Source organism: Mustelus asterias, chromosome 11 (genome assembly GCF_964213995.1).
Source record: "Mustelus asterias chromosome 11, sMusAst1.hap1.1, whole genome shotgun sequence".
Lineage (NCBI taxonomy): Eukaryota > Metazoa > Chordata > Chondrichthyes > Carcharhiniformes > Triakidae > Mustelus > Mustelus asterias.
This window is the reverse complement of record NC_135811.1, coordinates 109794410-109807509: the sequence shown is the minus strand read 5'-3', so window position 1 is coordinate 109807509 and position 13100 is coordinate 109794410. Positions and strand designations below refer to the sequence as shown.

At 54.3% G+C, this 13100-nt stretch overlaps 1 protein-coding gene across 1 annotated transcript in view; it reads left to right on the top strand.

Moving 5' to 3' along the window:
• Positions 1-1743: 1743 nt before the first annotated feature.
• Positions 1744-13100, top strand: part of LOC144500816 (insulin-like growth factor-binding protein 4) — a 43368-nt gene continuing 32011 nt past the window's right edge. The window contains exon 1 of the mRNA XM_078224286.1: positions 1744-2174. Within this exon, the coding sequence (XP_078080412.1) occupies positions 1814-2174 (361 nt within the window). The 5' untranslated portion in view covers positions 1744-1813. The remainder of the gene's footprint in view (positions 2175-13100) is intronic.

Here is a 13100-nt window from a genome sequence, read left to right as displayed (position 1 = left end):
GGTGTGGGGGGGGACAGGGTGTGGGGGGGGGGGACAGGGTGTGGGGGGGGGGGCAGGGTGTGGGGGGTGGACAGGGGGGGACAGGGTGTGGGGGGGACGGGGGGACAGGGTGTGGGGGGGACAGGGTGTGGGGGGGGACAGGGGGGACAGGGTGTGGGGGGGGACAGGACGACAGGGTGTGGGGGGGGCAGGGTGTGGGGGGGGACAGGGTGTGGGGGGGGGACAGGGTGTGGGGGGACGGGGGGGACAGGGTGTGGGGGTGGACAGGGGGGGACAGGGTGTGGGGGGGACAGGGTGTGGGGGGGGGACAGGGTGTGGGGGGGACGGGGGGGACAGGGTGTGGGGGTGGACAGGGGGGGACAGGGTGTGGGGGGGGACAGGGGGGGACAGGGTGTGGGGGGGACAGGGTGCGGGGGGGACAGGGTGTGGGGGGGGCAGGGTGCGGGGGGGACAGGGTGTGGGGGGCAGGGTGCGGGGGGGACAGGGACAGGGTGCGGGGGGGGACAGGGACAGGGTGCGGGGGGACAGGGACAGGGTGTGGGGGGACAGGGTGTGGGGGGGGGGGGCCGGGGGGGACCGGGTGTGGGGGGACAGGGTTGGGGGGTCAGGGTGTGGCGGGGGCAGGGTGCGGGGGGGGGGACAGGGACAGGGTGCGGGGGGGGACAGGGACAGGGTGCGGGGGGGGACAGGGTCCGGAGGGGGACAGGGTGCGGGGAGGACAGGGTGCGGGGGGGGACAGGGTGCGGGGGGGACAGGGTGGGGGGGTCAGGGTGTGGCGGGGGCAGGGTGCGGGGGGGGGACAGGGACAGGGTGCGGGGGGGGGACAGGGACAGGGTGCGGGGGGGGACAGGGACAGGGTGCGAGGGGGGACAGGGACAGGGTGCGGGGGGGGGACAGGGACAGGGTGCGGGGGGGACAGGGTCCGGAGGGGGACAGGGTGCGGGGAGGGACAGGGTGCGGGGGGGGACAGGGTGCGGGGAGGACAGGGTGCGGGGGGGGACAGGGTGCGGGGGGACAGGGTGGGGGGGACAGTGGGGGGAGAACAGGGTGTGTGCGGGGGGGGGACAGGGTGCGGGGGGTGGGGACAGGGTGCGGGGGGGGACAGGGTGGGGGCTGAGGGTTGATTCAATCCCCTTCAAGCAACAGTTGGGAAAGGGGATGGAGTTCAGATGAGAGCAGCTGAGAGAGAGGCCCCCCCCGGGACCCCCCCCCCCGGGAACCCCCCCCCCCCCCCCGGGACCTCCCCCCCCCCCCCCCCGGGATCCCCCCCCTCCGGGACCCCCCCCCCCCTCCCGGGACCCCCCTCCCCCCGCCCCCCACCCCCCCCGGGACGCCCCCCGGGCACCCAAAACAGTTGATTGCTTTTCCCGGGTCTGAGCCTCAAGTTGCCCCGAGCCGGGGCGGGGGGTAGGAATTGGTGTAAACACCCCCCCCCCCCAGCTGGATTATGTGTCCCGGGGGGTGGGGGTCTCTGTCCCCCGGTGGGGGGGTCTCTGTCCCCGGGGGTGGGGGGTCTCTGTCTCTGTGGGTGGGGGTCTCTGTGGGTGGGGGGTCTCTGTCCCTGGGGGTGGGGGTCTCTGTCCCTGGGGGTGGGGGTCTCTGTCCCTGGGGGTGAGCTCTCTGTGGGTGGGGGTTCTCTGTCCCTGGGGGTGGGTGTCTCTGTCCCTGGGGGTGGGGTGCTGATCCCCCTCCCTCCCCCCCGGGCCCCTCCCAGCTCCAGGGGGCGGGCCCAGCCCCGGGCTCGGGTATAAAGCGGTGTCGGGCGGCGGGGCCGCAGACTGGGGGCAGCCGCTCCCTCCTCCGCCGCTTCCCGATGCTGCCGCCCCGGCTCCCGCTGCTGCTGGCTGGCGGCTGGGCGCTGCTGGCCGTGGCCGAGCTGCCGCTGCCCGGGAGGCCGATCCGCTGCCCGCCCTGCTCCCGGGAGCAGCGCGCCGGCTGCCCGGTGCCGCAGGGCTGCGAGGAGCTGGTCCAGGAGCCGGGCTGCGGCTGCTGCGGGACCTGTGCCCTGGCCAAGGGGCGACACTGCGGCGTCTACACCGCCCGCTGCGGCTCCGGCCTCCGCTGCTTCCCCCGGCGCGGCTGCCAGAGGCCCCTGCACTCGCTGATGAGCGGCCGGGGGGTCTGCATGGAGCCCCCCGACACAGAGAGCATCGGCGGCGGACAGAGGCGCCCAGGTAGGTGGGGGGTAGGGGGTGGAGGGGGATTAGGGGGAGTGTCGGGGGTGGGGGAGGAATGTGTACAGGGATCAGGGGGAGAATATGGGGAGTGGGAGGTCTCGGGAATGTGTGGGGTGAAAGGGGGGGAGAGTGTGGGGTGAGAGGGGAGAGTGTGTGGGGTGAGGGGGGGAGAGTGTGGGGTGAGGGGGGGAGAGTGTGGGGAGAGTGTGGGGGGCTGTGTGGGGTGAGGGGGGAGAGTGTGGGGTGAGGGGGGAGAGTGTGGGGGGCTGTGTGGGGGTGAGGGGGGAGTGTGGGGTGAGGGGGGGAGAGTGTGGGGGGATGTGTGGGGTGAGGGGGGAGAGTGTGGGGGGATGTGTGGGGTGAGGGGGGAGTGTGGGGTGAGGGGGGGAGAGTGTGGGGGGATGTGTGGGGTGAGGGGGGAGAGTGTGGGGGGCTGTGTGGGGGGGGAGAGTGTGGGGTGAGGGGGGGGAGTGTGGGGGGATGTGAGGGGGGGAGAGTGTGGGGGGATGTGTGGGGTGAGGGGGGAGAGTGTGGGGGGCTGTGTGGGGGGGAGAGTGTGGGGTGAGGGGGGGGGAGTGTGGGGGGATGTGAGGGGGGAGAGTGTGGGGGGATGTGAGGGGGGGAGAGTGTGGGGTGAGGGGGGAGAGTGTGGGGGGATGTGAGGGGGGGGGAGAGTGTGGGGGGATGTGAGGGGGGGAGAGTGTGGGGTGAGGGGGGGGAGTGTGGGGGGATGTGAGGGGGGGGGAGAGTGTGGGGGGATGTGAGGGGGGGAGAGTGTGGGGTGAGGGGGGAGAGTGTGGGGGGATGTGTGGGGGGGAGAGTGTGGGGTGAGGGGGGAGAGTGTGGGGGGATGTGTGGGGGGGAGAGTGTGGGGTGAGGGGGGAGAGTGTGGGGGGATGTGTGGGGGGGAGAGTGTGGGGTGAGGGGGGGAGAGTGTGGGGGGATGTGAGGGGGGGAGAGTGTGGGGGGATGTGAGGGGGGGAGAGTGTGGGGTGAGGGGGGGAGAGTGTGGGGGGATGTGAGGGGGGGAGAGTGTGGGGTGAGGGGGGGGGATGTGAGGGGGGAGAGTGTGGGGGGATGTGAGGGGGGGAGAGTGTGGGGTGAGGGGGGGAGAGTGTGGGGGGATGTGAGGGGGGGAGAGTGTGGGGGATGTGAGGGGGGGAGAGTGTGGGGTGAGGTGGGGAGAGTGTGGGGGGATGTGAGGGGGGAGAGTGTGGGGGGATGTGAGGGGGGGAGAGTGTGGGGTGAGGGGGGAGAGTGTGGGGGGATGTGAGGGGGGGGGAGAGTGTGGGTGAGGGGGGAGAGTGTGGGGGGATGTGAGGGGGGGAGAGTGTGGGGTGAGGGGGGGAGAGTGTGGGGGGATGTGAGGGGGGGAGAGTGTGGGGTGAGGGGGGAGAGTGTGGGGTGAGGGGGGGAGAGTGTGGGGGGATGTGTGGGGTGAACCATTGGAGACAGCGAGGGTGAAATGGTTTATGTTGCACGGGGGGAGTGAGTATGGAATGGGATGTGTGTTTCTCCTCTGGGTAAACGGGCTGAACGGTCAGGGTGAGTGTGCGTGTCAGGGTGAGTGGTCAGGGTGTGTGTCAGGAGTATTTCCATCGGAAAAGAGGCACTTTGGGGTATTTGAGAGGGGGGAGAGTGATTCAGAGTTTAGGATATATTCCAGTGACCCAGTGGTCAGATTATTGCAAATTCTCGCATCAAATTGCTCCGCTAATATTGAACTCAGCATTGATCCATTCCGACACATTTACACTTCTGTTAAACTGGTGAAAAGGTGAATCTTTAATCATTTAATTGCAGTAGTTTTGCTCGGTGTCTCAGACTGGCGCTGTCCCCACACCATTCGCTGCTCAGATCCCGATTTCCCCTCGGATCCTTCTTAATATATTTCCACTTCAAAGATTTAGTTAATTCGCTCCTAACCTGACTTCCAGCTGCTCGGAGCTTCTTTCCCACCTGTTGTAGGGCTTGGCACATTTCAGGAATTCAGGTTTGGAGGGACAGAGCGCGCAGTCTCTCAGCACCGCTGGGATTGAATGAAGTTTAGTGTCAGGTGGGACATCTCCGAATAGCTTCAGAAACAAAATGAAGCCCTGGCTCAGTGAGCAATGTGCCCAGACACCAGCCCGGAGTGTGGCCTTGTGCAGAGACTGGGACTTGGTTCACACTCTCAGGCAGGGAAGTGTTTCCATGGGAAAGCTCAGACTGTAATAGCTCCGATGTGGAGATGCCGGCGTTGGATTGGGGTAAACACAGTAAGGAGTCTCACAACACCAGGTTAAAGTCCAACAGGTTTATTTGGTAGCACAAGCTTTCGGAGCTCCTGTGTTTGTGAACACAGTTCCTCACTCACCTGAAGAAGGAGCAACACTCCAAAAGCTCGTGCTACCAAATAAACCTGTTGGACTTTAACCTGGTGTTGTGAGACTTCTTACTGTAATAGCTCCAACAGACATTGTTCACACCAACCCCGTCCTGACTGGGAGGTGAACAGACATTTAAATCAAACTCCAGCAATTCTTCCCCTATGCTGACTTTAGAGCAGTGAGAGATGTGACTGAGTGAGTCTCTGCTGTGGGGAATCTGAGACTCTCTGGCTGCCATTATTACTGCACCTATCGCTATCTATCACCGATAGGTTTGAGGCTTCCCCCATCCTTGTCTCTGATGAAGATGTTAAAGAAAAGTCTCATTTTAACCTTGATAAAGTCCTCGCTGCCATCTCAGAAGGAGAGAAGATCATCTTTGCGGCAGGCTTTAGTGCCAGGGTTTATTGAGACTCTGATATCTGCAATGAAATCACTGGGTGGGAAAAGCCCATTCCAATGGTGTCCTCTTGCTGAGAAAGTGTGCTCAGGAACATAGGAATTAGGAGCAGAAGTCAGCAAATCCAGCCCTTCGAGCCTGCTCCGCCAGTCAATCAGATCATGGCTGATCTCCCCCTGGTCTCAAATCCACCTCCCCAACTGTTCCCCTTGTCCTTTTTTATTAGAAATATATCTATCGCCTTCTTGAAACCATTCAATGATTCAGACTCCACCAGTGGGTACAAGCCCAAACTGTTTAATCTCTCCTCATACGTCAACCCCTTCATCCCCGGAATCAATCTGGTGAACCTCCTCTGAACTGCCTCCAATGCCGCAACATCCTTCCTCAAATAAGGAGACCAAAACTGGACACAATTCTCCAGATGTGGTTTCACCAACACCCTGTACAATTGCAACAACACGCATCTACTTTTATACTCCAGTCCTTTTGCAATAAATGCCAACATCCCAGTTGCCTTTTTTATTACATGCTGCACCTGCAAACCGACTTTCTGTGATTCATGAACACAGACACCCAGATCCCTCTGCCCCGAACACAGACACCCAGATCCCTCTGCCCGGACACATTCTGAATCTGCTTTCCATTTAGGTAATAATTTGCCTTTCTATTTTGTTTGTGCCAAAATGGACAACCTCACACTTATCCACATTAAACTCCATCTGCCAAATTTTGGCCCATTCTCCGAGCCTATCTATATCCATCTGTAGAATCTTTATATCCTCTTCACTGCCTGCTTTCCCACCTATTTTAGTATCATCCGCAAACTTTGCTATGTTACACTGTGTCCCTGCTTGCAGATCATTTATATAGATTGTAAAGAGTTGAGGTCTGAGGACTGACCCCTGCGTCACCCCGCTAGTTACATTTCGCCAGCCAGAGGAGGACCCATTTATCCTGACCCTCTGCTTTCTGTCAGTCAGCCAATCCTCAATCCAATCCAGTACTCTACCCCCAAATCCCTGTGACCTCACCTTCTGCATCAGTCTTTTCAGCGGCACTTGTCAAACTCCTTCTGGAACTCTAGGTATAGCACATCCACAGGTTCCCCACTATCCACTTTGCTGGTTATGAATCATAGAATCACAGAAACCCTACAGTACAGAAAGAGGCCATTCAGCCCATCGAGTCTGCACCGACCACAATCCCACCCAGGCCCTACCCCCATATCCCTACATATTCACCCGCTAATTCCTCTAACCTACACATCTCAGGACACTAAGGGGCAATTTTAACATGGCCAATCAACCTAACCCGCACATCTTTGGACTGTGGGAGGAAACCGGAGCACCCGGAGGAAACCCACGCAGACACGAGGAGAATGTGCAAACTCCACATAGACAGTGACCCAAGCCGGGAATCGAACCCAGGTCCCTGGAGCTGTGAAGCAGCAGTGCTAACCACTGTGCTATCCACTGTGCTACCGTGCCGCCCAAAGAACTCAAGCAAGTTTGTCAAGCATGACTTTCCCTTCATAAAACCGTGCTGACAATGGTGGATTGAGCTTTGTCTTTCCAAATACTCATTAATGATTGATTCCAGCAACTTCCCCACCACAGAGGTCAAACTAACCGGCCTATAGTTTCCTACTTTTTGCCTCTCTCCCTTTTTGAATACAGGGTGTCACACTAGCAGGTTTCCAATCCACTGGGATCTTACCAGAATCCAAGGAGTTTTGAAATATCACAACCAATCCATCCACTATCTCTGCTGCCACCTCCTTTAATAACCCAGGGGGCAAGGCCATCAGGTCCTGGAATCTTATCTACCTTTAAACCCATTAGTGTATTCAATACCTTCTCCCCAGTGATGGTTATTGCACCGAGTTCCTCTGCATTAACTACAGTTTTTGGAAATTTTTTATTATCCTCTACTGTGAAGACAGAGGCAAAATATTGGTTTAGTTCCTCCGCCATCTCTGTGTTCCCCATTAATACCTCACCAGTATCGTCCTCTAAAGGGCCATCATTTACTTTAGCTATTCTCTTACTCTTTATATACTTATAGAAGCTTTTGGTATCTGTGTTTATGTTTTCTGCTAGTTTCCTTTCGTAGTTCATCTTAGATCTTTTGATTCTATTTTTAGTAGCCTTTTGCTGAACCTTAACATTCTCCCAATCCTCCAGCTTGCCACGAGCTTTTGCAGTTCGGCACACTCTAGCTTTTGCCTTTGTGTCCTCTTTCACTTCCTTGTCTCGCCATGGAACGGTTTCCTTCCTTTTACAATTCCTCTTCCTCTCAGGAAGATACTTTAATTGAGAGATATTCAATATCTCCCTGACCATCCAACATTGTTCCTCAACTGCCCTGCCCTCAATTATTTGTTCCCAGTTTACTTGGGCCAACTCTTTCCTCAGGCCTGTATAATTACCTCTGCCCAACGCTGAAACTCTAGTATGGTCCTCTGTCTTCTCTCGCTCAATCTGAATCTGAAACTCTAGCATACTGTGATCACTCTTTCCAAAAGAATCTTTAACAAAAAGACTATTTATCAACCCCCTTTCATTACATAATACTAAATCTAAAATAGCCTGCTCCCTGGTTGGTTCCATAACATATTGTTCTAAGAAACAATCAGCATGGTCTCCTCTTCACAAACAACCTCTTCCACCAGAAGGACAAATATCAAAGCAGATGGAGACATCCCAGGGCAAAGCATTGGCACCTCCTGGAATATGTCATTGTTCCAGGTCAAAAGTCTAAGTCCATGTGGTGCTGGACAGATCATCAACTTGTTTGATTGGAGATGATCATCCTGGTAATGCCAAGACATCACAAGACCCTAAAGTCCAAGAGGCAGAAGAACAATATCTCAGCCCGACCAAAGGGAGAATTCCAAATGCAGTACAAAATTAAAATGTAATGTCAACAGAAGCTCAAAATGTGATCCTGGGAACAGAACACTCAGCAAAACTGAAAAAAAAACTCGTTCCCAGTGTGCTGTTTGTGGGATCTTGCTGTGCAGAAACTCACCTCTGTGTTTCCTACATTATAACAGTGAAAACAAGATAAACACCTCACTGGGACCTCCACAGGTTTTCAAAGGGGCTGGAGAAATGGAAACACGGCTGCTGAATCGTTGGGGATTGAAGGTGTTGACGAGGTTGTGACATGTCGGTGTGTGGGTGGGTGTGTGGGTGGGTGCTGCGGGTGGGAGATAGGAGTTACTCAACAACTTGGCTGAGGCAGATACCCTGGCAGAGTTTGGGCTTTTCTCTGTGTTCCTGTCCTTGTGTGAGAGCACGACTGGATTCCTCAGAGAGCAGGGTCACATTACCTTGAAACGTGGTCATGTAGCTTATATCTTCACACACAATTTCCACAAGATTAAAGGCTTATTGTTTTGCTGTTCTTGTTCAATTGCTGGCGTACATTTAGTGAATGCATTGGCAAGGTGACCTCCAGAAACATCCAGAGTGGCCAGTCACTGCCCTCCCTGTATAAACCTGTCTCCAGGCCGCCTGTTCCTGCTCCATACAGAGTTCTCTTTGTGTTAAAGGAGAGGAAACAATTGCTTCCAATCCCCATGCCTGACAGGACAATGCACAATGTTGGTTCGAAAGCCACTTCAAGAAGTGAATGGTTGTTGAGCCAGTGTTTACAGTAAACCCCGGCAGGGAAAACTGCCTCTGTCCAGATTTAACTTTCTACAATTCCAAAGTTGATCTTTTGGTGGTTCTTCCACTTTGAGTCTTTGGCCGAGTTTAAAATAAAAGGAATTTTCCAACGTACTTTCCTGAAAAGGTTAATGTCTTCCCACAGCCCAAACCCATTCTCTTTGGCCAGCTCCGAGGTCAGATCTAGAATCATAACATCTGAAATAGTTGGCAGCTTCTGGTTTCAGAGTCGCTTTGACTCTACACATTTAGCCACAAACTCCACTTAGGAACCTGATTTTCTTTGCACACTGCCAGTTTTGAAGAATATCGGGGAGTGGGGGGGAAGAGCGGGAGGGTCAGGGAGGGAGGGGAGACAGGAATGGGGGAGGGGGAGGGAGGGGAGACAGGATGGGGAATGGGGGGGGAGGGTGAGAGAGGAATGGGGGACAGGAAGGGTGAGAGAGTGACAGGGAGGGAGGGGAGACAGGAATGGGGGACAGGGAGGGAGGGAGGTGCGAGAGGAATGGGGGACGGGGAAGGAGGGAGGGGAGACAGGAAAGGGGGAGGAGGGTGAGAGAGGAATGGGGGCTGGGGGGAGGGTGAGAGAGGGACAGGGAGGGTGAGAGAGGAATGGGGGCTGGGGGGGAGGGTGAGAGAGGGACAGGGAGGGTGAGAGAGGAATGAGGGCTGGGGGGAGGGTGAGAGAGGGACAGAGGAAGAGGAGGAGGGTGAGGGGGGAGTGGGAGAGGAGGCGAGTGAAGGAGAAAGCAGAGTAGAAATAGCAATCACTGTGGCACTTGTCACTGGGCTCCATTAGGCTGAGTCTGTGATTGTAACAGGGAAGATGGATGTCTCTGCTTCTTCTGCCTCAGTCACAGCAGCTCAGATCACCACACAGCAGAGGCCCCATAGTCAGCAAGCTTTCCTGCTTCTCCTGGTGTACGGGGAAGGGGTCCAATTGCTTTACAAGAGTATCGGCTGACTCTGAGTATGGTGGTTTCAACGCAAAGTCTGTGCCAAGTGGCACCGAACATGTAACACAGAGCTTCAGGAAAATGAAGATAATCATGAATAGTTCCAGTGAAAAAGTATTGTCTCTCTGTCCTGTCCTGTTCTCTCTCTCTCTCTCTGTGTTTCTCTCACTTGCTGTAGGTCATGTTCTGTTCTAGACCCTGCTGGGAGAATTAGAGGAATTGATTTGTTAGTCACCGTCTTGGGAGCAGTGGAGTTAGGTGAGAAGATCACCGCCCCCCCGCCACACAGGAACATTCTGGAAATCAGTTGATCACTGGATGGCAGTAGAAACACAGGCTTCACCTGTGACCCCTGTTAATCGGAACAAATAGTCAAGGTGTGGACAATTGAATTCCTTCAGTAGATTATAAATCCCAAGCACTCCCCTCGATCACAGCACCCATTGAACCTGCCTTGGTCACCAAGGTGCTAACATGGGATTAATCCATTGAATCTCCCTCACACTATTCCCAAAATTCCAAAGCACGGACATGGTATTCTAACTGAAGCTTAAGCAATGAGTATCTCCAGCAAGACAGAGTCAAACCGCTTGCCCTTAACAATCCATCAATCCCCACTATCAACAGAACATACTGGGGGTGGGGTGTATCGTTGTCCAGATTTAACCGGCCATTCATTATCAATGCTGTGGCTCTGGATAGAATGCTCCAGCTCCGTGAGGCAGTGTGAGAGAGGGTGCGCCGGGTAATTTGTGGAGAATTGGATGGGGATGTGTTAGATTTGTTCACTGACATTTTCCCAACTCCGAGAGATTGTCCTGACACAAGCTTTCTGCAGCTTTGTCTCTGCCAAAACCAATCAAAGTATTTAAAAGGGAAAATAGTCATCATTTGCAACTCCAACAACACTCGGAGCTCCACACCGTCCTGGAGAATACAATTGCTGTGCCATCCATGCTATCCATCATAAAAATTCCCACCCTCACTCCTGTCCCTTCACTGTCACTGGGTCCACATCCTGGAACTCCCTCCCTAACAGCACTGTGGGTGTACCTACAACACATGGACTGCAGCGATTCAAGAAGTGGAGATGCCGGCGTTGGACTGGGGTAAACACAGTAAGAAGTTTAACAACACCAGGTTAAAGTCCAACAGGTTTATTTGGTAGCAAAAGCCACACAAGCTTTCGGAGCTCTTAGCCCCTTCTTCAGGTGAGTGGGAATTCTGTTCACAAACAGAACTTATAAAGACACAGACTCAATTTACATGAATAATGGTTGGAATGCGAATACTTACAACTAATCAAGCCTTTAAGAGACGAAACAATGTGAGTGGAGAGAGCATCAAGACAGGCTAAAAAGATGTGTATTGTCTCCAGACAAGACAGCCAGTGAAACTCTGCAGGTCCACGCAACTGTGGGAGTTACAAATAGTGTGACATGAACCCAATATCCCGGTTGAGGCCGTCCTCGTGTGTGCGGAACTTGGCTATCAGTTTCTGCTCAGCGACTCTGCGCTGTCGTGTGTCGCGAAGGCCGCCTTGGAGAACGCTTACCCGAATATCAGAGGCGGTCACGGGCATTCGGCCTCTGATATTCGGGTAAGCGTTCTCCAAGGCGGCCTTCGCGACACACGACAGCGCAGAGTCGCTGAGCAGAAACTGATAGCCAAGTTCCGCACACACGAGGACGGCCTCAACCGGGTTATTGGGTTCATGTCACACTATTTGTAACTCCCACAGTTGCGTGGACCTGCAGAGTTTCACTGGCTGTCTTGTCTGGAGACAATACACATCTTTTTAGCCTGTCTTGATGCTCTCTCCACTCACATTGTTTCATCTCTTAAAGACTTGATTAGTTGTAAGTATTTGCATTCCAACCATTATTCATGTAAATTGAGTCTGTGTCTTTATAAGCTCTGTTTGTGAACAGAATTCCCACTCACCTGAAGAAGGGGCTAAGAGCTCCGAAAGCTTGTGTGGCTTTTGCTACCAAATAAACCTGTTGGACTTTAACCTGGTGTTGTTAAACTTCTTACTGCGATTCAAGAAGGCAGCTCACCCCATCTTCTCAAGGGGCAATTAGGGATGGGCAATAAATGGTGGCCTGGTCAGTGAAGCTCTCAACCCATGAAATAATAAATAGGAAAAGACAAAATAATCTGTCTTGTGTGACAGTGAATTGTCCTGGAACCCTGTCAAACGCGGTGGCACAACTTGCTGAGTGAGTGCTGCAAATGGGGAACAGCTGGTGATTACTGATAACTAATCTCCAACCTAAAACCAACATTTCATCGCAGAAGATAAACTGTAGCTTCAGAGAGGACGGAAGGCGATGATTTATTCTTCTTTAAAGCCACCTATTTATAACCAGGGAAAGGGTTCTAAAGGACAGTCCAACCAAGCCAGGAACGGTGACAGGATTGCAATCTGATGCCAGCACACAAAGTCAAGTTGGGCAGGGAGACAATAGTAGTTGATGGAAGTGTGTGTGTGTGTTGGGAGCCTGAGCTGCAGAGGGAACAGCAGCCAGAGCCAGCGACAGAGTCTGAGGAAATGCACAACTGATATGCCAGGAAGCTGAATAGAATGCAAGGGCAGCTGAGTGTGTGTCCTGGGCCAAGCTTGGATGGAGCGATATGTTTACTCAGTGTTTTGACGGTTCGATGAACGCTCCTCAGTACTCACTGCTGTTGAGATGATCAACTTGAAACCAGACACACCCTTCAGTTGCCAACTTTTTTACAATCTTCTTCACAAAATGAACTGTTTTTCTTTCCATGGTTTTACTGTTTGTCAGCCATGGCGTTCCTGGGCCGTTTGTCTTATTATACAATAATTGTATCAAATTGGCACAGAAATAGGCTGTTTGATGTTGATGTTCCAATTGCCCCCTCTTCACATCCCACCCTATCAGCAAAGCCTTCTGCTCCCCTCTGGTTTTCATCCAGTTTATCATTCTACACTATTCACCTTGACCAGCCTGTCACGGTGAGTTCCACATTCTCACCACTCTCAGGGTAAGGGGATTTCTCCCCAATTCCTGGTTGGATTTATTATTGACTATTTTGATCTCCCTCACAAATAGAAAAAATATCTGATGTTTCGGGTCCAGATGATCCTTTGTCAAAGCTTTGACAAAGGGCCGTCTGGACTCGAAACATCAGCTCTTTTCTCTCCTTACAGATGCTTCCAGACCTGCTGAGATTTTCCAGCATTTTCTCTTTTGGTTTCAGATTCCAGCATCTGCAGTAATTTGCTTTTATCCAGAAAAAATGTCTGCATGTTGACCCTAACAAATTCCTCCCTATCTGCCACACCTCTATCAGGACACACATCTGCTTTCTCTTTCCTAGAGGAAGTAAGGCAGCCTGTTCACTCTTTCCTGAACTATCTGTAACTATCCCACCCACCCCCCACCCCAACCCCCCAACCGGCAGTTATGATGATCTGAGGTGGGGTGATCTCATTTTACCGTTGGGACCTTGTGTGCCCAGATGGATGCCCTCTGAATGCCTCAGGG